Raw genomic sequence first — 27,158 nt, 5'->3', positions numbered from 1 at the left:
CACCAGCACCTCTACCTCCCTCACACCCTCACTGCCTTCTGCTATATATGCAGGAAATACGGTGTACTGTATATTTAGCAATTATATTCCGAGGAAGCCGTGAGGCGAAACGTCAATACACACTAAGTCCCACATCGGTGTTTCGTTCTCCAAAGCCCCCCTCTAGCTACTACCCAACTGTAACAAGCATCTCACACCCCCTTCTCCCAGCTGTAACGACTCTCAACTACCGCAGGTGGGTAAGTGGACAAAGCAAGGGGGCGCCAACTTCACCAGGACGTGGGCGGAGACGGTGCAAGTGGTGGAACAAAACCTACGGAACAAGACACTCACCGTCTGTATTGCTCTGGTCAGTGTTTTTTTGTTGGTGAATTGTTTATGGTGAAGAATCTAACATAACACACCTTACAGAATAAGTCATTCACCGTCTACATTGCCCAGGTTTATCATTAGCTAGTAGTCAGTAGAACAGAACCTAAATGAACCTATTGTAAGAAACAAGACACTTATCTGAATTGCACTGGTTATAAACCTCTAATGGTCGGGATGGGTGACTGTGAGTGTGCGAATCCTGCTGACCTGAGTTCAGTCCCACTGCGGGCGGATATTTGAGAAGGTGAAGTAGTATGTGTTCCCGCATGTTTGCATCCTGTCAGGGATTCCCTCGATGACATATATTCGTACAGACTGTCATTCACAAACGCAGCCACTCCAGCACCAGTTTCCACAAACACTTCTCAGCATACACTCTAAAAGTCTACCACATCTACGGTATACCCGTGCATGAAGCACTGGGTGGGATTCTGTCACTTCGTGGATAGAAAGTGGTGTGTAGTGGAACTATTTACCCATGCCTGGCGTATGCAAGCCAGCCACTATAATATATATGATACATTTATTGCTCTGATTAGTGGTTATTGGAGGTGAATCTGACCAAACCTAAATAACCATACTAATATGGAGAACTGATACCAAGAGTCACATTCCAGAATGTGCATCTTGTGCCCAACGCAAGGGTATCACAGACACAGTTGTTGTGATACTGGAATACTCCACTCCTAAGAAGTTGTGGGACACTAACCATAGTGCAGCTGAAGGTTCCAGTTACATCTTAGTGTGCTTGACCAGGTCTGTACCACAGACAAACCTGCTCCGATACTGGAGTTTCCCATCCCAGAGAAGTCCAGGGACTCTGTAACCATCGATTTAGTACAGCTCAAGTCTCCAGTTAAACCTTACAGTACAGTATGTGTCTTGATCACTTCTCAGAACTAGCAGGCTAGTCTTTATGCGATGGATGAAGTGGCAGATACCATTGTTATAAACATAATCTGCATTTCGGCAGGGCCAAAGTGCGATTATCAGTTAATGGAAGAGATGGAGGAATCAGGTACCGCAGCTACGTCAGGATAATGCCGCGATGCAACTGACATACATTTGGTTCAGCGGTCCCTGTTCAGTCCCGTAAAATGACCGAGAGTGTTTACAAAATACCAACAAACATAAGTGCTGTAACTAGAACATTTGAAAAATGTTATGGCCTCTTAAAGAAAATGAACTCACACACACATGACACTCATTATCATTTATATACTTAATAAATATTATTCATCATTAGTTTTGTGGATTAACTCTAAGTTCGTTCATTTCTAAGCTCCAAGAGTGATGATCGATGCACAGGGGAATAGTGGTAATATGAGTACAGTAGATTAATATTTACCCATTTAATTATAGGCTATTCAATGAATAATTCACTTGCAAGGAGTTAAGGGGTGCTGTAAGATAAGTAGGCTGGCTGAGAGAAGATTAACTAGCAATAAAAAATAATTATACTTGCTTATTTTATTTTTTTACAGAAAAAGAGAAGCCACTGAAAATTGCTTATAACATTCACTTTCGCTCAAACTTCCTAACCTTACAAAGAAACTTAAACTTAGAAATTACACTGAAAATAGTCTTAGGCACTTAACCATTATTCCAGTCAGTGGCTGAGGTATGAGTTCTTTAGGTCTATGTCACTCCGATCGTTGTCACCTACCCGCCCCCCAGAGAGAGAGAGAGAGAGAGAGAGAGAGAGAGCATAGGCTCCTACCACACTACTGCAGGTCTAAAATATACGAAGTCGTTAGTCTGTGTACATTTGACAACCACTGTGGACACGCTGGCGTCATAATGAGATGCCTGTATACAGTACATTTAACACCTGCAGTGGTGCTGTAGGGTCTGACCACTGCCCTTGGCGGTATTTCGCTGACCTGATGGCATATTTCAACTTGCCATTTTGTATATGTAAAGCTTTGTAGCTCTTTGTCTAAGTCTGTCTAACACTTGTAGCAGTAGTTGCAACCCGAGGCTTATTTGAATGTGAACCCAGTGGACTGGAGGCTGAAGTTGCCCTTCTCATGCAGTCCATCCTCTTCCTTTGTGGGAATAGGGAGGGAACAGAGAGGCGTTTGTATGACCAGGCAACAGAGCCATCTGGTCATATCGGTGCAAACGCGTGAAGACGTCTCTCCAGCACTGTAACACTACTGTGTAAGCCCTCCACTCCCCAGCAAAGTGCTAAAAAGGCAACTCTATAACTCGACCTATCTCTAACGGGGTTGTACTGTATTACGAGTGGCTTTTGGAGATTTCGTACCACTTCCACTTAAACGATTTATTCTACGCATGACACCTCAGCATCCTGCTATATATTATTGATGCAACTGCCGATAGTACAACTATATTAATAAGGTATAAAAGAATGTTATTGAAGAATATACTTAATCAATCCGTATAATGAACTACGTATATCTAACCCCAACAGACCAAACCCTACGCCATGGAAAAAAAGAGTACAGATATGTTGACTGAAAATGACAAATACGAAGGATTCTGCGTTGATTTGGTCAAGAAGATTGCAGAGCTGGAAGGATTCAAAGTGAAGTTTACGGTTTCTCCCGACGGCAAGTATGGCAACATTGACAGCAAGACGGGCGAGTGGAACGGTATAGTGAAGCAGCTGTTAGAACAGGTGAGAGAGAGAGAGAGAGAGAGAGAGAGAGAGAGAGAGAGAGAGAGAGAGAGAGAGAGAGAGAGAGAGAGAGAGAGAGAGAGAGAGACCATACTTGAGATTTTTTTTTTTTTTCCTGGAATAATTTTTCGATGTTATCATCTTCAAGTAGGTTAATTCAAACCAAATTTGTCCGTTTTGCACTTTTTCGCCTTAAGGTTCTTATGTAGATATTATGTAGATATGAGAGCTCTGTTTTTATCACATTTTTATTTCTTATCACAATAATACTGTAGGGAAGATTATTACATGTACAGTATAGTCATTTATCTCCTTTTATGCTCTAAAGATGGTAGAAGTCTTGTACCGAAACGTTAGCCAATAAAAACGAAGATGTTTGTACAAGCCCTGGTGATTCTCTTCCTCATAATTATAACACACACACACACACACACACACACACACACACACACACACATATATATATATATATATATATATATATATATATATATATATATATATATATATATATATATATATATATATGAAGAGAGCGCTGGATGCGAGAGGGATGTCTGTTGAGCAAGGAAGAGTGGCTGTGCGTGACAGAAATAAATGGAGAGAAATTGTGAATGAATAAGTGATGACGCAGCCCTGAGGGGATATTCTCCCGCATTTGGTCTGATCAGCTAGTCAGGTCAGGTGCGGGTAAGGGGATGGGTCTGTTATGATGTGGCAGGGGTAAACCAGTTCTGCTGTCGGGCCCTGCTGTGGATGTCACTGCTTGCATTGCGCAGTTGACCCTTGTGCGGTGTGATGCGGTGAGGATCTGTCCGTTCTCCCCTTTGGGGCTAAGATGCGAATGAATGTGTTTGAATGGATGAGTAAATGGAGAGTGAGTCGTCCTGTCTCGGCTACCTCCCTTTCCTTGGGGGAAGCAGCCTAGGTATATAGATAGATAGATAGATTACAAGAAAGTTATGAATAACCGTATAGTGTTGTTATAACCCTACAAGGTTTAGGACTTAAAGTAAAATGCATGGTTTTATGAAGAAATTCCGAGAAGTGAAACATTGAAATGCTCTTGGCTGAAGTCCTGAATAAATTAAGATTTTAATATGTCACACAAGTTCTTGACAATATGTATTGTCAAGAACTAGTGTGACAATAAAATTTTTATTTATTCAGGACTTCGGCCAAGAGCACTTCAATGTTGACAGGATAACGGATGACTACAGTAAGACTGATGACTCGTGCCTTCCTTGTGGCTGTCGTGTTTTGGGTTGTCTTAGCCAGACATAACTAAGTGACACAAAAAAGACCGTGGACAGATGCACTTTCTCACTGGAATGAGTTATAGGTAGGGAAGGAATGTGAGGAAGAGATGGTTCAGGAATGAGTGAAGGAAGGAAGAAAAGGAGGGAATGAAAAACGGTGGAGGGAGGTAGCTTTCTTGATGCAATTTCATTTTTGAAAGACGGACAGTTAGGAAGAGGATGTGAGAAAGATATTGTTCAGTAAGGAAGGAGGGAAACAATAAAAGTGAAGGAAGTAGGGAAAGAATGTAAAGAAGAAATGGTTCAGGAAGGAAAGAAGGATGGAAATAAGAATGGTAGGCAAGGAAGGAGGGAAGTAGATAAGGAAAGAATGGAAGAAAGACGAATACTTTAACGTCAGTCTTTATTTCTTCCTCATTGACATCAGAACGCGGACCTGGGCATCGTAGACTTCACCATCACCGCACAGAGAGCAGAGGCCGTCGACTTCAGCATGCCCTTCATGAACCTTGGTGAGAGAGAGAGAGAGAGAGAGAGAGAGAGAGAGAGAGCACTGACCTAAATGTTCTTTCTATGACACAGCCTTAGTATTAAAAGAATGTCCTACTCGCGTATCATTAACCCCTTCATAACAGTGACGTACTTTGCCTTTTAACCAGTCCATCCCCAGACGCTTTTATTCATTTGAAGAGAAACTTTTTGAACTAGAGGGTTTAGATGCAGTTTTCAGTAATCTCAGTACGGGAGGTCTTTCTGAAGTTGAATAAAATCGTCTGGAAACTTGAGAAATATCATAATGCATCATCAGAGTCGAAGGGGTTAACACTGAATGCGCAAATGTTTAGTCCGATCCCTAATATATAAATCAGGGTGTTAAAAGGACGTACGTGACCCATTCCTGTTTTATTTTATCCAGGCATCAGCATTATCTTCACAAAGCCGCAGAAGAAGTCCCCGAGTCTGTTCTCCTTCATGTCGCCCTTCTCCTTCGATGTGTGGATATACATGGCCACCGCCTACCTTGGGGTCTCGGTGCTGCTCTTCATTCTGGCCAGGTGAGGTTAAAGGGGGTTGGATCAGGTTAAGTCGGGTTAGGATCAGGCCCGTAGCCACGGGGGGGCTATGGGGGACTTAGCCCCCCAAAAAAACTCATTAGCCCCCCAGAAGTTTTTCACTTAGAAGCGTATATGATTTGCTTACACACAAACCGTGAAAATATACGAAAATTCAAGCCAGATATACTACTTATTCATGACACATGATTTGATTCTATAAAGCTTCATGTTTAATGACGGTTAACATAATTTTGGTTGATGTAATTCATGATTGCAAAATAAGCTGATATAGGTTATAGATTTTAGACTGGAATTTAGTTGAACCCGGTCATGGTTGAATGAACCGTATCAGTGCAGCAACGGTTTGCATGTTAATTTGGCATGTGCCGCTAGGAAAACGTTGCGCAACACCATTTCAAATTCAAACTTATAGCCTACCTACGAAAACACCGTGAAGCCTACCACCTTGGCAGTCTGGGCCTGGCACAGATAGTGGGTGCAGCGTAGAGTCACTCAACCGACAGTGCGAAACAGTACTCAGTGGGACGAGTTATCAGGTAAGCACATCTTGTAGTAACCTCGTTGGCAATATCAGTGCCAGTTTGCAAATTGTTAATACTGCCAAAGTTATAATTAGCTTTGAAAAGGTACGAGTTGAAACTTACGAAAGTTGAAAAAGCTATGAAGCTATGGAAAATATCTTGAAATCTATGAAATATATTTATCATTAAAATATTTTAACCTGCAATTTTCTGAACGTTTATTTTGGTACAAAAAAACTGGTTTCATCTGATTTTAGTGCTTGCACCAGTATAATGCAGCATATATTTAGTTCATTACATGATTATACAATACATTCTAGACGAAATATACGTGGAAGGAAGAGTATAAAAAAATAAAGCCCCCCCCAAATTTCAAGTCCTGGCTACGGGCTTAGGTTGTATTTGGATTGGTTTGGTTATGTTGGGTAAAGTTAGATTAGGTTAGGTTAGGGTAGGCTTGATTTAGTTAAGTTAGGCTAGGTTGGGATAGATTAGATTAAGTTTAGATAAGTTTGGTTATAGGTCAGCATGAATTAGGTTTGGGAAGGTAAGGTTTGATTGGGATGGTTAGGTTAATTTAGGTCTAGTTTGCTTAGGTTGGACTAGAGTCGATTTTCTTGTGTTAGGTTTCGTTAGGCCAGCTCAGATTAGGTTTGGCTTGATCGAGTTAAGGTAGGTGGTGTCAGGTTCAGTTCGGTTTGATTAGGGCATGGTAGGATAGGGTATAGTAAGGTAAGGTAGGATAGGGTAGGGTAGAAGTGGGTTGGTTTGGTTAATGGGGGTTAGGTATGGTCAAGTGTGATTTGATCAGCTCAGGTTAGTGTGAGTTTCAGCTGCATTAAGTTAACTTTGATTGTGCTTTGTTGGGTTAAGTCAGGTGAGGGCAGGTCAGAATGGATCAGGTTATGTTAAGTAAGGTTAGGTTTAAATGGTTAAGGTAATTTCAGTTGTGGTTACGGTAGGGCAGGGTATGTTTGATTAGTCTGGGTTAGGTTAAGTTAGAGCAAAGAGGGTCAGGTTTGGTTTGGTATGATTTCGTCAGGACGTTAGGTTAGGTTAGGTTAGGACAGATATAAGGTTAGGGTTAAATTGTATTGAGGTTAGCTTGGTTTGGTTAGTTCGATCTGTATTAGTTAAATCATCAGATCAGGTTAGGTTAAGCTAGGAAAGAATAGGTTTGGTTAAGTTAGGATGAATTAAATTAGGTTAGGCTGTTTATAACATTACGCTGATTGATTAGAAATATGTACATATTAGGAAAAATTGGTTTTACGTTAAAGAACCTACGTTAGGTTAAGTTAGATTAGAGAGGTCAGTTAGGCAGGAATTGATTTAATATAATAAGGTTAGAATGATATCTCCCTACGTGTCAAGTGGGGTTGGTGGAGGATTAGTGCCCCTCCCTGTAAAACAATTAACTCTAAGCCCTTGGCCACCCCGTTTGGGACACATGGCGTCTGGCAATGAATGAATGATGAATGAGGTTAGAATGAGCTACGTTAGGTATGGCTGGATTAAATTAGGCAGGCAAGTTAAGTTAGCCTGCAATAGGTTTGATATGATAAGATTAAGATTTGTTGAGTTAGATAAGGTTAGGGTAGGTTAACCTAAAGCCGCATTTTCGTGTTGCCATTTGAGCGGTCACAACCAGTTGCAACCCGTGGCTTCCTGAGACGTGACTGGTGCAGAAATTTCTTGATCCCCTAAACTAGCAGCACGAAAATGCTACTTGTGGATTAAGTTATAGTATATGCAAAGTAGGTCTGCATGATTTAGTTATGACTGTTAAATGATTGCCAGAATAATGCTGTAGTCGATAGAAATTTATAAATATTGGTTAAATTGGTTACTTTTGAATACAGCTGTCTGTTAATTGGACCATGTATGTTTAATGTAGTTAAAATGCAGTTTTAATTGCCACCTAAATATGATATATTAGCATACTCAGTAATCACATAGGAAGTCATTATTATTATATGATTATGTATTCGGTAATCATTCATATATTTAAATAGGAGTATTTATTGATATTACAGGGCTCAGTTACAAGCGGCGACAACTTCGAAAATTAACCTTAGTTTTCAGTGGCTAATTCAAACTTATTATTTTCAGAGACCTCCAAATATACAAGTATATAATAGAGACAAGATAAATACATATGTGTGAAAAAATTTGTGGACTGTGCCTGCATTCCACATGGTTTTGTTTATGATATTTTTAGGATTGCAGTACATGTCGTCGGAAGAAGCAGAGGAAAATGGAGGACAGTAAAGGAGAACTAGACGAATATTGCATTGATCTTGTTCGCTTGATTAATTCTTCTCTTAGTTTCTTCAGATTTGCAGGATATTGATCGTTTTATGAGGGTCCCATACAGAAAACGGAGCTTGGTGACCAGAAAATGAGGAAGGACATAATTATGAAATTTTTTCTGCTACCTTTTTCACATTGTTTTAATTTCTGATTTTTTTGTAAATTTTCCAAGTCCAATTCCGCCATATGGGGTGCTTGAATCATGTAAGGATCTGAATGTAATAATGAGGGAATTGGCCAGGGTTCTGTGTTACAGGGGCATTTGCGTTGATCTGTACTTGATATGCTGTCACTTGTTTTGATCTGCACTTGGCATGTCGTTACGTGTTTTAACCCGTATTTGACGTGCTGTGAATTCGTTTGACCTGTTTTGACTTAAACTGATATGCTTTTAAATTCAGTGACTTGTTTTGACCTGTATGTGACATTTTATGACTTGTATTTAATATGTCCTGTAATGCTCTTATCTGTCCTGTCATTGACGTACCAGGCACTTTAACCATAACCTCTCTGCTGCAGGTATGGTAAATACACCATGAGGGCGGGAGGGGCTGCACTGTGGGTGTAGTGTATTTGACATGATTTCACACCACTGCTTGAACCCTGTTAATTACATTTTTGGTGCAGAGATATTACGTCAATCTTCCTCCTAAAGCTTCCACATCCCGCTATGCGTCCCCAGACACCTTTAAATGCTAAGGGAAGGAACGTTTGTGTAGCCTATCTATTGACACACAAGTGTGTTATCAGTATTAGCAGGACAGTGGAATAAGAAATACAGTACGTGAGAAATTAGTGAAGTAAATTTATAGAACTTTGTGATAATTTTGTACGTATTTATATGCAATTTGCATTTGTTTTTAACCCAAGTAAATACGTATTGTAATGAGTTAATGCACACAACATAATACATAATAGCCCAGTTATGTGTTTCACTTGAAATAGTACTGCTTAATATTCAGTGACAGTGTTTGTGGTGCATTGTTGATAATTATTAATTGTTATAAAATCAAAGTGACTATAAAACGAAATTAGTGCGTCTTGCTTGAATCAGCAGTCGGTTAACTAAGCAGAACAAGCTAAATGTGCCTCAAGAGCCAAGAAAATGCCTGTATAATGTAAGCAAATGCAGTTTTTTATTCAGTGTATTATACCATTCTGTGAGACAAAAGATGGATTTTGAAAGATCTGAAAATCCTTATTTGGGAAGAACACAGGTGATGCAATTATACCGAGGCAGAGGGGTTAAAATGATTTTAAATGACCTGTAATTGACCATGACTGACTAACTGACCTTATCTGATCTCAGTTAGCCTTAACTGACCTATAGTTGACAATCTGATGTTGACCTTATCTGACCTCTAGTAAACCTTGTGACCCGCAGTTGACCTTTATAAAACTTGCAGTTATCCCCCCCAGCTTATGTAACCTCATCCGACCTTTGATAACCTTGCCCTGCCTTCCTGACCTATCTTGACCTCACGTGTACTGGTGTGAATTATGTTGTTACCTGTGTTGACCTACTCGTATATTGTACTTCAGTGCTTGTCCTGACCTCACAGACCAGCATCCAAGAGATCTACTGTATCCATCCATCTCGACCAGCAGTGATCATTTGTGATCTCTTTTGACCAGACACGATCGCTAGTGACATCTAAATCTCCCAGTGACCTGTCCTAACATGGGAAAGCCTATAACAGTCTCCAGTGACTTGTTTTTGGCCCAGAGTGTACTAACTTAAGGTAATCTGTGGCAAGCCCCAGTGACTCCCTCTGGCCTTTATCAATGTTTGTGACTTGCATACTGATCCTAGATGACCCATGAGAAGCCCCAGCGTAGCAAGTCTTAGTACGCATTTTGATATATGACCTATACTGACCCAAGGTGAACTGGAACAAACCCAAATGAAGTGTAATAAACCCAAGTGGCCTAGACTGATTTGTACTGGTCTGGGGTGACCTGTAATAAACGTTAGAATTGTAGAATGATCTATGATAATCTGTTTTTACCTGAAACAAACTGGAACGACCTATAACAAGCCTCAGAGATACGAACTAATCTGAACTGAACTTGGGTGGCCTTTAATAAACCCAGATGACTTGTAACCAGCCCCAGTGACTCAGATTAACCCTTAACAAGCACTCCAGTGACCTACAGTGACCCTTGATTTCCCGCACTAAACCGGTAATCTCAAACAAATTCAAATTTACCTCTAACAAACACCCCATTGACTCCTAGCGGAATATTGCAAAAGCACCATTAACTCAGACTGACATATTACAAACTCCACTGATTGAAATTGACCTGTACGAAGCATCAGTAACTCAGACTGATCTGCAACAAGCATCAGTAACCGGCCAATTACTCTTGATGACCTGTGCTGACCTGAAGTGACGTTCAATTAATCCAAATGACCTGTGACAAGTTTCAGTGACTGAGACTGACATATAATAAGCAAAGCAGTGACCCGCCTAGACCTGGTGATCTCGAACTAACTCAGATGACCCACTACAAGCCCTAGTGACTCAGACTGACCACTAACAAGCAACCCAGTGACCCTCCCTTACCCGCCTTGACCCGGTGACCTGGCAGGATGGCACCGGACGAGTGGGACTGCCCGTATCCGTGTATCGAGGAGCCTGAGGAACTGGAGAACAGCTTTACACTGCTCAACTCCATGTGGTTCATTATTGGCACCTTCCTCTGCCAGGGCGCCGACATTGCTCCCAAGTAGGACATCTCTCTCTCTCTCTCTCTCTCTCTCTCTCTGAGGTTCACTTTCGAACCTTCCATGGATTATCTTTCGCATTGTTACGCGTCCTCTCCGCTTGTGTCTGTGGCTTTAATCCTGCGTATTCTATCTACTTGCGGTCTTGCCTTGTGTTATTCTGTCTTCCTGGCTTTCTCTGTCTTTCTCTGGCTTCTTCTGTCATCCCATAGCAGTCTGTTATGTGTAGTTTTCCTTTATTTTTGTAACTAATTGTGGATCACAAGGCTTCCGTCCCATGTAGTATGAAGATGTACTTTTAATTTTATTCTTGCTCTCTTTAGCTTGCATTATTTTTTCCAGATTAGAAGAGGTATTTGGTTCAGTTTAAAATAATCTCTCCTAAGCTGGGTAAAATCATCTAGTGTTAGCAAGAATTACTAATATATCATCGGATGGAAAGGCCTATGTGATCTATTGCTGTGAATCTGTCATTAATTGTCTACTTTGCTGTCTTCCAATATATCACTTGCTTGCTTGGTGTTCAGCTATGTCTTTTTGTATGTTTCTCAGTCCGTCAGTGGATCTCCGTTCAGCTGTTATCATGTCATTCCTACAGTCTGGCGTCTCTTGGCACCTCTTGTTTTTCTGTCTCCATTTTACATACATAAATTTTCTCCCTCTCTATTCGCATTCTCTTCCTGCACTCTCTAGCAGCAGTTCGGCAGAATAGTTGACATCTCTACATGTTCACAGACTCACCAACCATTTTTTCAGCTTTAGAATAATCAGCCTTGTTGCCTTTCAGCACTAATCATATTTTGCGTTTTCTATTTTCAGATAATTTTGCTTCTTTCGAACTTTAGTTTAGATTAGTTTACGCTGTATTACTTTTTATTTTCTTAGATACCAGTGCTTATTCGACGTTCACGAGAGCCCTTACCCCATTTTATAATTAATAACTAAAATATACAATAACAACTTAGACTGAGCAATAGTCACGTTTGCTTACTTTAGCTCATTTACCATAGACTTACCAAGTTTTCTTAATTATCTTTAAATTGATGGCGTATTTGTTTTCAGTGGCATTGCTTCCATCTGTTAAACTTCTGTAGAAATATGTGGTAGTTGTAGTGGTAGTGCAGCAATCTGAAGTTGAGGGCAGTAAGTGTGTATTTGTCAGCGATGCCTTAGGGGAAAAAATACGTTATTTCTGCTTCATGCATGAGCGAGAACAAGTGGCTGTTAAACGTTCCTTTTCCAGTACGAAAAATGTGTTTATTTTTACATCATCCTTACCAAGCATTGCCGAAATGAGGTAGTGAAGTGCATATACAGATGAGATGAAATAATACAGGAACGACCGTTATGGCAAAATCAGATGTACAGTATAAAATAGCATTTCAATGAAGACTGTAACCTATATTTAAGAAGGCAGACAGCACACAGGGCTACTGTATTTCAGACAGAGGCTGCACTGGAGGCTTCGTAGTATCCCTCCAGCGATTTATATAATGTAGTATTTTTCACCGACACATTCTCTTGCATATTATATAGTACATACAGTATATTCATAGAATCGATATACGTTGCACCAGTGCAACACATACAAGAGGATATTGAGGTATACAGTAATGTGTAGAATACATTGCCATGGAAGAGTTGTTATGGAATCTTAGTGGCTCTTGGAATACGGTCAAGTATGTCAAGCCACAGGAAAACAGTTGTTACCGATGTGAAATTTAGTTCTGAACCTTTGGAACAGATTGACAAATAACTAATTCGTCCGCAAGGTTCAAGATTAAATAAAATTATTTCACATACTTAATACTGGATTACCAGACGATTTAAGTATACACTTTTGAGAAGATGCCTTTTTTACTGAAGAGGTTAATGAAGGCTATATCTAACTCCTCCAGTTCGAAAACTCTCCAGATCTGCATAAAACCATTTGGGGTTGGCAAGAATGAAATAAACAAGACGTCATCATGGTGAAGGGGATAAGTTCATGTAGGATCAGGGAGAAAGTACCCCTTGAATACGAATGACGTCCTTTTTATTATATACATGCTGTTACGAGATTATTATATTCAATTTCAGAAAGGCTTCTCATACGGAAGGGGTTTATTCCTCCACTGAAAAGATTCTGTCCTGAGGGGAATAAAATCGTCAGGAGATAGAATACATTCAGGATCCCGGGCTCGAGGGGTTAAATAGAGAGTTGTCACTGTGAAGCCAAAGTGACATCATCACCGGCGTTGCTATTACTATCACGCTGAGTTATAGACTTTTTCACATTCTTGGTTCATAAATGAGAACGCGCATATCTCTTCTTTGTAGCTTCGGGAAGAGTTAAAATGTGTCGGTGAAAGGCTGATGCAACCACTTCTGTTCCCCAAAATAATGGCTACTGTGTATTTTGAAAGCTTCGACTAGTGGTGATTATGGTGATGATGATGATAGTGATGATGAGAATGTCCCAGGATGTCCCCCGAGGAATGGACCAACCCGTACCCCTGTATAGATGAACCTGAGGAACTGGAGAACTGTTTCAACCTCATCAACTCTCTCTGGTTCGTCATTGCCACCTTTCTTTGCCAGGGCGCCGACGTTGCTCCTAGGTACCGAAGCATCCTTTCTTTTCCTTCTTTTCTTTCTTTCTTTCCTTTTCTTTTTTTTCATTGAACATTACGCCAATTTGCTTCTTGGTCAGTTCAGTTCACTTGTTCGTGTTTGTCAGCTGGATTTGGCTACCGAATGACCTAACATAGCCAACACAGGCTTACAAACATTCAGATTCAGGACAGTTCTCAAGTAGAACGGACCAGAAGCCAAAATGGCGCTGTTACATAGGGATGTGGCCGGATGTCATGCTTTGCGGGACTGTTTTCATTACTGATTTTGCTTGGTATTGTTTTGATTCTGAAATTCTGACTACCCTGAATACGAATTTTGGTTGGAGTATGAAATACGCCCACTTTAAGTTCATTTTGATAATTATCTTGTAAGGTTATGTATTGTCAGTCAAATAAGAAGTTCAGTGCTTATAAAACTTTATATCTACAGTCCTCATATTAAGTCAGAGATGTGTTCTGGGATATAAGTGACGGGCATGCACTTTAAAATGTGGAACGTCTTCGAGCATGCAAACTTGCTGTTTTTTTTTTTTTTTCCGCTAAAAGAAATGTGCCATCCCACTTGCCTGTTATTAATTCGTTCTTTGAAATTATCCTTCTTAATTCAGAATGTACATGCTATCATTTTAGGGGCCTTGGAACCTATGCCAAAGCATACAAAGTTGCACACGTCTCTAAATTTGTGCTCATTGTTTTTTAACAGTATGTTGGCAAAAAACATGACAACCACGTAACACCTACTGCATTACCACAGGTTTTCTACTGATGTGGATCGGTCTGATGTAGTTTTAATAAAAGCCCAGGTAACCGAGTGTTAGTGCTCATTTTGGTGCCCCGCCCCCTTTTTTTGGCAGTATGGTGGCGAATTTTGAGAAAAAACATTTGATTAACACCTACCACTTTTCCATAAGCTGTTCAACGATTTGCGTAGGTCAGCCAATAGCTTTATAGTTCCCGATATAAGAGGCTACAGTGTTGGCGTACCATCCAGCACTTTTCGTTGTTTTTCAGTAATATGATGGGGACTTTTGAGAATACAGTAGTCCCATACGTATCACTGATTATTTTTTTTCGTAAGCTTTCCAACGATGTGCTTTGATCCGCTGTAGCTTTCATAGTTTCTGAGATAACTGCGTTTTGGTGCTCAGTTTTGGAGCTTTTGGCTTTTCTCACAGATACAGTATGGGGGCGAATTTTGAGAAAAGCTACTTTAAATGACGCCTATTACTTTTTCACAAGCTTGCCGACGATATGCGAAGATCCGACGTAACTTTTATAGCTTCCTAGATAACTCAGTTTTGCTGCTATGCTGTACTCCCTACCTGTAGCATAGTATAGTTTTTAACTCGTTCGCTCGAACATTTGCTCCATTTTCCATGTAACTGATACTACGAACTGGGGGAAACTGGCAGATCAACGTCATAGACAGCAATGGAACTATAATAAGTAAGTTTTCTGTAAAATAATGGATCGTAACAGCAAATCAGACATCATGCAGAAAAATGTTGATGAGGAGGACTTTTCTGTATTAGATTGCTTTTAAGAAGTTGTCTGACGAGTGTCGTAGCTACAAGGCCACCCAACTGGTCTAGGACCCAGCTTGGTCCTTTCATTTATAGAAACCTGGCCACGCCAATGATCTGATCCCAAGAGAAGGAACCGTATCTGTCCACATCGCTGTTTGGCAGGCGGTGCGAGCACTGCTCTCACAGTTGGCCTCACCATGTTCATTTTTTTTTTCCCCCGAAACATTACTGTTACACATAATATTGAAAAAATAAACTTATAGTAATGGACTCTAGAATGATAGTAGAATAGAACTGCGTTCTCGAACATTCAGTCTAAACAAATCAAGTGAGATAAAACCTCAAATTTGAACTAAATGATGTTTTTTTTTTTTTTTTTTAATAATGCCTTTGACGCAGTAGGAGAGGAAGGTGTGAGCTGGGAGCAGCCCAGTGAAATGGCGGGGGACAGGGCGACATGGAGGCGATTTGTTTGTGGCCACCCCTTACAGGATTAAGGCGTCTGGCAATAGATAGATAGATAAATGCAGTGGGAGAATCAGTTTGGTTATTAAAAAAAAAAATGGCATCACACACAAGTAGCCTAGTTTTCTATACGAAGATGATATCAGATTTAGGCAAAACAAATAAGCGAGATATGAATTATTTATTTGTTTATTTTTACTAAGATAGAACCAGGATTTCTAAAGTGACGAAAAAAATTTAGGTTTACTCTGAAAGATGTCATTGTCAGGTCAAACAGAGATCAGGGTTAGCGAGATTGGGGCTTTGGTAGCGACTAAGAGGACTTGGGAATATTTACGGAGTCGTAGATTGATGAAAGTAGGAGGGACTTTTTGCTGCAGAATTATATTATATATCCCTACCTATTTCGTAGGGACCAGTACGATAGTGCGGGAAGAGAGACACCACTGTGTGTCTGGGACTGCCTGGATCCTGTGGCCTACAAAGTCGGATTAGGGCAAGAAGTACTATCAAGCGTGGATCTCACTGCGGGAGTGGATGTGTACGGGTTCGTTGTTACAGTACCTACCCTCAGCCACACCAACTCATGGATGACGATGGTCAGTGAACTAATAGGGGAAAAGAAGAGTTATCCTTGGCGATTTTAACTGTCACGTTAGCTGGACAGACTGATAAAATAGGAGAGCTGCAGCAAGAAAACTGGAGGACCTTGCTGAAAAAGCTTTCCTCACCCAGTGAGTTACCGAGCCGACAAGGATGAGAATTATGCTAGCTTTTGTGTTCACCACAGAAGAGGAACTTGTTTCCAGCCTGGCTGTAGACAGGGTTTTAGGACGAAGTGACCATAACCTAATTAGGTTCTGGTTGTGCGTACCTAATTTAGAGTCCGACTTCAGCAGCATAGTAGATCTGACATAGAGACCAAACTTTTGCTACCTTTGGGAGGGAGTGTGTGAAATACATCTGAAAATGAGCCAGAGTCTGAATGAATCATGGTATTCAATCTGAGACAATTATGGCATTGCAAACAATCTTTTTGCCCTCTAAGCCAGTTGGATCACCATTTTCCCAACCCAATCGGTTTACAAGTAAAACAGAGGCAGCAGTCAGGGAGAAAACAAAAAATTGGAAACCTAACAATTCAGAGTGACGACATTCGCCTGCAGTAGAGAGCGAAGTCGGTCACAGACAAGGCTAAACACGATGAGGAACTCGATAGCAACCCTATCAGGATCAAGACTGGCTCACTGCATGATACAAAGGGAGTTTTGCGAAAGTCTGATTATTATATTACAAACATTCTGAATTCCCAGTTTTCATCATTGTTTACTCAAGAGGCGAAAGATGGCATCCCTGAGCCAGGGTTCATTCATGAAGATGTAAATATAGAGAATATTCAGCTTACCACAGCAAAAGTGTCCGACAAGAGAATGCCAACATAATTCCCCATGATAATGAGCTTTTTTCAAGGGTCCTGAGAAAAGTACATGACCAAGTGATCTGTCACCTGTCTACTTTCTTCAGTAAGTAGCTGGCTTGATAAGTTCCGCCGGACTGAAATGAAGGAAATGTGATTCCCATGTTTTAAAAAAAGTGACTGCCATCGTCCGGGAAAATACCACCCAATCAGACTTACGATTGTGGCAGGGAAGGTATTGGAAAGTATACATGTAAATAGAGGATTGTAGATAATCTAGAGTCAAATAAGGTATTGTATGACTTAAAAGCATGACTTCAGGCGATGGAATTCCTTTTTTTACCTCTTGCAATGTTTACTTTCTGAACATGATCGGTACCAATCTCCTTTACCTAGATTTCCAGAAGGCCTTCGATGAGGCACCTTACTGAAGGTTAACATCAAGAACTCACCAGCTTGGAGCAGTTGCTGAATACACTGAAAACCGAGTGACCAACTGGCGCCAGATAGTAGTTGTATGGGAAATCGCCGGCTGGGCATCAGTTACATGTGGGGTGCCCCAGGGTTCAGTTCTAGGTCTGTTTTTATTTATCGTTTCCATCAGTGACACAGGTGTGGACATCGTCAGCTCCCTTGCAAAATTTGCAGTCTTAATAAGCAGTATTTTTTTCTTGTGATGAAAAATATGACACAACTAGCTGAAAGGAGTACTGAAAATTCTAAATCATAGCTCTAAAAAAAATGAACTTCTTTGTAAATGACGTTACGTAATATATTTGCTACCTTTCAAATCGCAAAATGTCTTTATCAATTTTTTCATTTATTAATTCATAATGTATTCCGTGTGTTTTAATTTATGCTTTCTGCCTGTTGGAATGATCTGTTTTATTGTTTTTTTTTTTTTTAACGCCTTTGTTACTTTTCTTCCCAAAATTATTATCCTCACAGTATCGGCTGTTATTTTATCTTTTTCTTTCTCCATTCTTCCTTCATATTATGCTTTCATTTTTTTTTCCCCGACATTGTTTCGGGCAGAACGAAAACATCAGTAGCTGGCTTTTCAGACCCGACACTACCTAGAGCGACTTTATGAATATTAATGTCATTATTTTGCTACCTGGAAGTGTCATAAGTTTCTGTTTTACAAGCCCGACCCGACTGTTTTATCCCCCAACAACCAGTAAAATTGATTGCCTTCTTTGTACAGTAACATGTTAAACCCAATTCCCAGTGCTTTTTCTCCTCTTCCTTCATTACTTCGATTTATTTTTTATTCTTTCTTATTCAGAAGAGTGTAATCAGTAATGAAGGATAAGTCCCCCTCCACTAGTTTTATACTGGGGAAACATAAGGATGTGACGGTGTTGCCACTTCGTGACAAACTACTGCATGTCCTGTCTCCCTTCGTTTTAAAATTATGGGAGAGCATGAATATTTGGCTTCGCATGGAAGTGCTGGAACGTGAAAAGTACAGAAATTTTGACAGGCCTAGGAAGGAGATGGAAGTAAACATGAGTGAAACAGAGCTGAGATTTATTACCCGGCCCTGCCCCGGAGGGGCTCGGGGGCGGGTATTGTTTTCACTCGGTTTCTGTCTGTTTGTTTGTTTGTCTGTCTGTCCATCAACAACTTGACGCGAAAACTACTTGTGCGATTTTGACTAAAATTACGGGGATGATGGGCTATGAGCTGATCACGTGATTAAATTTTGGGCCAAATTGGGCCAAGGCCCAGGCTGTAGGGCAAAAAAAAAAAAAAAAAAAAAAAAAAAAAAAAAAAATCCCCATAACTCTTTCAAATTCGTCATATCGACACGAAACCAAAATCTAAAGGTGCATCTTTCAAATCTGCATCCTATAACATGCCTCACTACATCAGGGGGGTCATCCCCCCGTTAACGGCAGGGGAGTCAACGTCAGGTGGGTCGGACCAAAAAATTTCTGATGGCCATAAAAATCGTCAATTTTCTCCCGATTTACTCCAAATTTGATATGCGAGATCTTTGACTAGATATTCTGCTGTGTTTATACGTCAGCATTAAAATGACTACCGGGGACGGGTTTACTGTGCCTTGGCACCGCTTCTAATTCCCAGCTAATTTCGCCTATGGCTTCTTTATGGGAAGAACTCATAGGTAGAACTAATCGGTAATAAATCTGAACACTGTTTCATCCGAGTTACATATGAAATTGATAAATTTCAATCGTGAATAGCTGGGTAATTCAGCAGCTAACTGTAGCTTAGTGAAAATTGACAATACGAATGACGGGTGTCGGGGGGAGTGGGGGGGCAGGGACAGGGGAAGCGAAGTGGTAGCTGGCAGATTTGTTGAGAAACTCCTCAGGCAGAGAAAAGAAACGTATTGATGCTGGCTTTCATTATCCCAGACTTCCGGTTGCCTCTATTTATTTGACTAAAGATACCCTCTCTCTCTCTCTCTCTCTCTCTCTCTATCTATCTGTCTATCTATCCATCTCCGTCTATATCCTGTCTATCTTTCTTTCTATTTATCTACACATATACTTACATACATACATACATAAACGCATATATACATATATACATAAGAAATTTGTTGCAAAAATTTGTTTCAATTATTTCACAATACATTAAAACTACGGAAGCTATTAGCTGAAAGAGCTTCTAAAAATGCTGGGAGTTATCCTTCCACCTTTCTTCGCTGACGACCGTCACCGTCAGCAATGATGTTTCAGTTTAAGGTATACCTGTAGATCGTTGCAGCACTTAACAGTGATTTTTTTTTTTTTATGCAAAGAAGAAGGAACCAACGGCCATAAGCCCTCAAGACTGTTCCCTCCAAGAAAAAATGAAAACACGATAACAGAGAACCAAATTCAAGAGCCGTGCATTCCGAGATGCCTGGACACACCGCGTTTAAAAGAATGGAGGTCATAGGCAATAGGAAATACAGACAGAGGAAGACAGTTCCAGAGTTGACCTGTTGCATATATGAAGGACTGGGAGTAACGGTTAACTCTTGCATTAGAGAGTTGGACAGAGAAGAGATGAGTGTTTATTGCTAAACGGGTGCTACGCGCCCGTCGTAGAGGTGGTGGGATGCAAGCAGACAGTTCAGAGGAGCAGTGACCATTGAAGTAGTGAAAGAAAAGAGACAATGACGCAACAGTGCGGTGAAATGACAGTGGTTGAAGGGAGTTGGTAAAGGAAGGAGAGTTAATGAGACGAAAAGCTTTAAACTCCACCCTGTTGAGAAGAGTTGTATGTGGGGAGCCCCCCCCCCCACACACACACATGAGAATTGTACTCTACGCAGGGGCGATTAAAAGTCAACAACCGTGAAGGGGTAAAGAAGGCAAAGAGGCGGCTTAGCACACCAAATCTCTCAGAAGCAGATTTTACAAGAGAGGTAATATAATCTTTCCGAGATAAATCCCGACAGAATGAAACCCCCAAGTATTTTCAAAGATGATGCAGGATTGAGTTGGATATTGTTAAGAATTAGAGGATACTCATGCAGAGGATTAGGACGGGTCGAAAGATATAAGAATTGAGTTTTTGATGCATTAAAAACAAGATTACTTTTACCCCAGTCAGATATATGAACGAGTTAGACATTAAGTATGTCATAGTCTCATCCCTTGTTTGCTGAAGAAACCGCTGAGACGGACGCTGCAAGAAGAGGATAGAAAGGTGAAGGGGGGAGTCATCAGCATTTGAGTGGATAGGGTTAGAGGTACAGTTTAGAAGGTCATTGATGAACAGATGGAAGAGAGTTGATGATAGGACAGAGTCCTGAGGAACGCCACTATTGATAGCTCTAGGAGATGAACAGTGGCTGTCTACAGCAGTAGCTATAGAACGACCAGAAATGAAGCTAAAGATGAAGGCACATACAAAAATACTGTATAGAAACCGTAAGAGGGCAGTTTGGAAATTAAAAATTTGTGCCAGACTCGACTGAAGGAATTTGAGTTGTCGAATGCAGTGGCAAAGCTTTCACCAGTCTCGAATGAGAATGACCAGGAGTCTGAAAGGAAGGTGACTGTGATAGGTATGGTGCTTTAAATTTTTTTGTTAAGAATAGATTTTAAAAACTTTTGAAATACAGAATGTTAAAGCAATTGGTCGATAGTTAGAGGGCTGGGAAAGATCACCCTTCTTTGAGACAGGTTGAATGAGAGCTTCCAGATAGAAGGAAAAGTTCAAGATGACGAAGGCAAAAGAGTTTACCTAGGAAGAGTGTAAGCACAGAAGCACAGTTCTTTAGGATAATAGGAGAGGCCCCATCAGGCCCATAGGTCTTGTTAGTATTGACGCCAGTGATGGCAGAAAGAACATGAGGAAGTCAGATGGGGGAAGTGATGGAGGAACAGCACCTGAATCGTCTAAGGTGAAATTGGACAGAGAAAGTCTGAGCTAAGAGTTTTGCTTTTTCAGTAAAAAAACTAGCTTCAGAGCCATCAGAGCGGACAAGAGGAGGGAAGGATGATGAAGTAAAGTTGTTAGAAAGGTTTCTGGCAAGGTGCCAGAAGGGGCAGGAGGAATTTGCGTTGGAGAGTTCAGAGCATTAGTATGAATGAAATTATTCTTAGCAGAGCGAAGAATATAATTAGCATGCTTCCAGGTAGAGATACAAGAGTGATGAGATTCAGCTGTGGGTTGGCTCTGGTACATTTTGTAGGTCTTCTTGTTGTGGACAACATTAGAACAAATATGATAAGACTTTTTTTTTTCTTTTTTACGTTAGTCACAGGATAAGAGAAAGGAATGCATGCTTCCATGCCTGGGAGAATAACCTTCATAATGCGCGAGGTACAATCAGATGGCACTCGGGCATGGAAACATTAATCATTCCAGGGAAAATCAAAGAAGTACTGCCTGAGGGCCTCCCAATTAGCAGGTCCAAAGTGTCACAGGCGCCACCTCTTGGGAGGGTCCACAGGCCTTACTGGAGTGATAGGACAGGTTAAGGTGATGAGGTTGTGACCGGAGGAGCCCAACGGAGAGAAAAGATTAACGGCGTAAGCAGAAGGATTTTTTTGTAAGGAAAAGGTCACGTATGTTGGAACTCTCTCCAAGGCGTTTAGGGATACGGGTAGGGTGCTGTACAAGCTGCTCTAGGTCATTAAGGTTACAGAAGATGTAGGCTTGTTCACCATGTGGATCAGTGAAAGGAGAGGAGAGCCAATGGTGGTGGTGAACACCGATATCACCTAGAATTGAGATTTCAGAGAATGGAGAAAATGATAGGATATGTTCCATCTTGGAAGTAAGATAGTCAAAGAAATTTTTATAGTCAGTAGAATCATGGGATGAGTACACATCACTAATAGATGTAGTCAGAGAATGACAGGATAGCCGAAGCCAGAGAATAGAGAATTCAGAATATTCAAGTTCAGGAACACGACAGCAAAATATGTTGTTGCATACATATACACAACTGCTACCTTTGGCTTTGAAGTGAAAATAGAGAAAGTAGGAGGATATAGAGAAGGATTTGCTACCAGTCGCCTCAGACAGTTGAGTCTCAGTGAGGAAGAAAAGGTGAGGTTTAGAGGTAGAGAGGTGGTGTTCAAGGGAGAGAAAATTAGAGGGAAGGCCACGAATGTTGCAGAAATGAACAAGAGTCGGACAGTGGTTCCATGCATCTCACTTGGCCGTCACCATGAGAGGGGCGGATGGTGGTGGCTATAATGTCCCCCCCCCCCGTCCTCCGGGGACTCCGACGTTGGGTGTTGAAACACATCTTTTTCTTCTGAAATTAGAGTAGGAAGTGTGGTGTGTAATGTGCATGTAGTTTAATGCTGACAATTATAGGAAATTGTATAGGAGAGTGTGCTGGCCTACTCCCTGTGTTACTGAAATAAAAAAAATAATGTTCAGTAAAAGGGAATGGTCAGAAGCTAGTATCGAGGGCTAATGAAATGGGAGCTATCCAACTCTCCCTGTCATGAGCTTTCCATCCACCTTGGGAGTACCGCCCTAATCGACTGATGCCATAATATTCTACTCCATGCATTTCAAGCTGTTCTTTTAACACGTGGAAGCAAATAAATAACAAGCTACTTATCTTTACTTTTAATACTTTCTATTTCAATTTTAAGATGATGGGCAGCTACAGTCTGGCATAATACTCCCCTGGTGGCAACACCGCCGTACTCCATGCACATTGATAAGTGTAGTGGCGACTAAGACCCCTTCATTCTTTGCATATTCTTCGCTCGTCCACTTTATTTGTTCAGTTTCTTTCATATTCTACCCATTTTAGGGTGTGTTTTCATGATGTTATCTTTCATCATTTTCCAAAGCTTCTCTCTCTCTCTCTCTCTCTTTTTTTTCCCTTCGTTCTTCACATCGCAGATTTTATCTTCATTGTCATTATCTCAGCTTTTATCTATATTTTCTCTTTGGCCTTGTTTATCTCCTCATTTTCCAAAGCCCCTTCATTTTCTGTGTCGTATCTGCTTCATGTGCCCTGTTTTTTGACGCTCCTAATTTTTGTCTTCAGTATCCCAGCCTATTTCCTCACTATACTGTACATACTTATCTCTGCTCATTCTTTCCCAGTCTAACCTTGGCATACCTCCGATATCGCTTTCAGTAGCACTGTTTTTCCTCACTACGACTGCAAAGTTTTGAACCCCCACTTGAACGTCATGTATTCGCTCTCATTTGGGCCTTCTTACCAACGCTTGTTATCCATCAGCTTCGAGATCGATTACCCTCCCTCCACCCTCCACCCTCATGCACCCAAGCCTCTGCTATTCACTTTCAAGCTTTTTTATCCACTCTTAGTTGGGCATTCTCTCCCATGCTTTGTTCCCCACACTCAAACTTGTCTTGTCCACTCAAAGTTGAGCCACATCACCCATACTTGCCTCCCAACTATCAGCTTTGAATGCTGGACAGCCCCTCTTTTACATCCAAGAATCTACAGTTCACTTTCAGGCATTTATTTACTCCCAGTTAAGCTGGCTCACCAACGCTTGCCTCCCACCTACTCTTCACTTTGGAACCCAAGACACACTCCCCGTCTCTGACTAACGTGGGTATGATGGGGTATATCGTTCGCAGGCTTGCCCCGAATGAGTGGGTCAACCCTCACCCCTGCATCCACGACCCGGACGAGCTCGAGAACAGCATAAGTCTAATTAACGCCTTCTGGTTCACTATCGGAGCCCTCATAAAACAAGGGTCAGATGTCGCGCCCAAGTAAGAAGGATAGGAGACTCGTTCGTTGGATGACTGGATGGCTTCTAGAAGCTTCCAGAGTGATTTTTCTCTCAGTTTGCTGTTTCATTCTGGACTTGATCCTCTCTCTCTCTCTCTCTCTCTCTCTTTCTCTCTCTCTCTCTCTCTCTCCACAGTACCTCACCAAAGACTAATAGAAAAAGCTCGTGCACTGGGAGTCCAGGGTGCAACAGCGTTATAGACTGAGAAATGGCTAACCAACAGTGCCATACAGTAGCAGTTACTGGGTAGGCTATAAACCTTTGACTGGGTATGAGACAAGTAGCAAGTTGTGTGCCGCAAGGGTCTGGTCCGATTTTGTTCATCATTTGCATTACTGATACATATGTAGGCATCGTCAGCTGAAATGCAAAATTTGCGGACGACACAAACCTAGGAGGCAGTAGGCTACTTTGTCACTGGAGAAGACAGAAGTTCGAAGTGGTCCGAATGGTGGCACATGCTTTTTAACCTGGACGCGTGCCAAGTGATGCACACTGGTCCAGCAAATTCAGGAGCCAGGACCTCTGAGTTTGGAAATGCAATCGGCAGTTCTGACTTGGAGAAAGACCCGGGTAAACTAATCGGCTTTGACTTCAGGTCCTCCAGACAGTAGGCTACTTTGAAAAAGAGAAAAAGGACAGGCTTCTACGTCATATGAAGAGGTACTTCAAGTATAAATATAAGGATATAATCCTCTCTCTGTACGGCTCTGGAATATGCTGTGCAGTTCTGCTCTCCAACGTCCACCTTGAAGAAGGATATTGCGAGGCTTGAGGGAGTATAGGCGCGGGTTACTAAAATTATCCTATCCATCAGGCACTGGGCTGCTTTTCGTTAGAGACTAGGCGCTTGCGCAGACAACCAATTAAGATCTTCAAAATCCCTCATGAAATTGAAAACATCGACTCCCCACCAGGTGTTAGTTTTGAATACCAACATAACGAGAAACCACAGCTGGCAGCTTTACTTGAAGTGTTTCCACTATTATACAACAGGTAGACTATTTGCTTCACATGCAGTACAAAATATGCAGTACCTGGCCTTGGCTGCTAACAGGGGTATTTGACAGTTCTTTTGACAGAGCAGTTCAAGAAGCGGTTAGACAATGTTTTGTTAGGTCTGATTGAATGGTAGACGGAATGTTTCCTCCCTCCTAGCTGAATTTCCTAGTCTTATTATTATTATTTTTTTTAAGATGAACTTCCTTCTTCGTGCTCGCACTGCAGGTGGGAGAGGTGGATGGCTAGATCTTTTATCTTGCTCATTTTTCTTGCAGCATTAGAACACCGACACAAACCCGAAAACGTTACCAATGATACGTGTACCTCCTCGGTATGGATCATAAACTCTTTTGAGGTACTACTTGTCCTTTTAATCCTCCCCCTTCTCTAACTCTCTGGTGTGGAAGCCTTTCAGGTAGATAAAACCCACTGATTCGTTCCAACCTTTGTTCGCGAATGGTTGTTGTTGTTACTGTTGTCGTTGCGATTGCGGCTTTGGCGATGGTGGTAGTTGCAGTGTTGATAGACGGTGGTAGAATACTACATTATGGCTGCAGTTATCTAATATTGATTAGATTTATCATTTCAGTATTAGCGATGGCATTAGAACTAACAGCTTAATAATACTAATAACAATGATGATGATGATGATGACAATAAAAATAATAATAATAATAATAATAATAATAATAATAATAATAAAGATTTCTTCTTCTTCTTCTTCTTCTTCTTATTATTATTATTATTATTATTATTATCATCATCATACTATCTTATTTTTGTGTGCCCTTTCATGAACACAGATAACTTTGCATGAAATTATTTGCATATAGCACTAATGATTCTTGAATTAATATGCATTATGGGTATTGGTTATTTCATCCCTTCACATCACCTGAGACGTTTATCATTTCTGCTGCATGAATTTAAATCATCTCATGCCGCTTGCTGCTATTACGTCCATTTATTTAATGATTATATTACTGTCACTCACACACACACACACACACACACACACACACACACACACACACACACACACACAGAATACGAGTGTGTGTATGTGTGTGTGTGTGTGTGTGTGTGTGTGTGTGTGTGTGTGTGTGTGTGTGTGTGTAAGAGAGAGAGAGAGAGAGAGAGAGAATATACACGTATGTGTGAAGATACTGATTTCAAGTGTGTGTGTGTGTGTGTGTGTGTGTGTGTGTGTGTGTGTGTGTGTGTGTGTGTGTGTGTCGGTACCTGGTTCCGCCTGACACGCACACACGTCACACACACATGCCTCCCAGCCACGCGGCCATCCCACCCCACCGGGCTCTCTCTCTCTCTCTCCCCTCTCTCTCTCTCTCTCTCTCACCTTTGATACATGCACATTCATAGGCATACAAACACCTTACACACACACACACACACACACACACACACACACACACACACACACACACACACACACACACACACACACACACACACACACACACACACACACCGCTCGCTGGTGCAGTGGTAACGTTCTCGCTTGCCATCTGGTAGACGGGAGTTCGCGCCTCGCTTAGGTTGCGAAAAGTTTCACTGACGAAGTGGGTGGTTACTGTCCCCCTTGAGCAAGGGGACGGGTGTGTGCGTGTGTGAAGGTCACAGCCTTGCCCTTGGATCGGACTATATGAGCTCTCAGCTTCCTTCTGGGAGGGTAAAAGCTGACGATCACTACCATCAGGTGATCCTGACCGACCCGGTGAATTACACACACACACACCACTGTCATTTAACCTTTTGATATACTTAGTCAACCACCATATCATCGTTGTCGTAAGTGGCATTTTCATCACCCTCTCGGTTTCATCTTCATTCATTTCTCTGTCTGCCTTTGTTTATCTTTCATCTACCTGTATTAATTCACCAATCTACCCATTATTATCTACCAATCACCCTCATCAGTTTCATCTTCCCCTGCCATCTCCCTGCCAGTCACTGTTCCATATCTCCATCTACCAGTCAGTTTATCT

General features: G+C 41.2%; 1 protein-coding gene across 1 annotated transcript in view; it reads left to right on the top strand.

The window, feature by feature from the left end:
• Positions 1-27,158, top strand: part of LOC145401899 (glutamate receptor ionotropic, kainate 2-like) — a 76,079-nt gene that overhangs the window by 35,873 nt on the left and 13,048 nt on the right. Inside the window, exons 11-15 of the mRNA XM_080274005.1 lie at positions 236-349; positions 2,810-3,016; positions 4,703-4,787; positions 5,192-5,330; positions 10,778-10,915. Of these exons, the coding sequence (XP_080130131.1) occupies positions 236-349; positions 2,810-3,016; positions 4,703-4,787; positions 5,192-5,330; positions 10,778-10,915 (683 nt within the window). The remainder of the gene's footprint in view (positions 1-235; positions 350-2,809; positions 3,017-4,702; positions 4,788-5,191; positions 5,331-10,777; positions 10,916-27,158) is intronic.

This window comes from Coenobita brevimanus, chromosome 57, assembly GCF_032717465.1.
Source record: "Coenobita brevimanus isolate Jiangsu-jjx chromosome 57, ASM3271746v2, whole genome shotgun sequence".
Taxonomy (NCBI): Eukaryota; Metazoa; Arthropoda; class Malacostraca; order Decapoda; family Coenobitidae; genus Coenobita; species Coenobita brevimanus.
The sequence above is the reverse complement of the archived record's forward strand: the minus strand, read 5'-3'. Positions and strand labels throughout refer to the sequence as shown.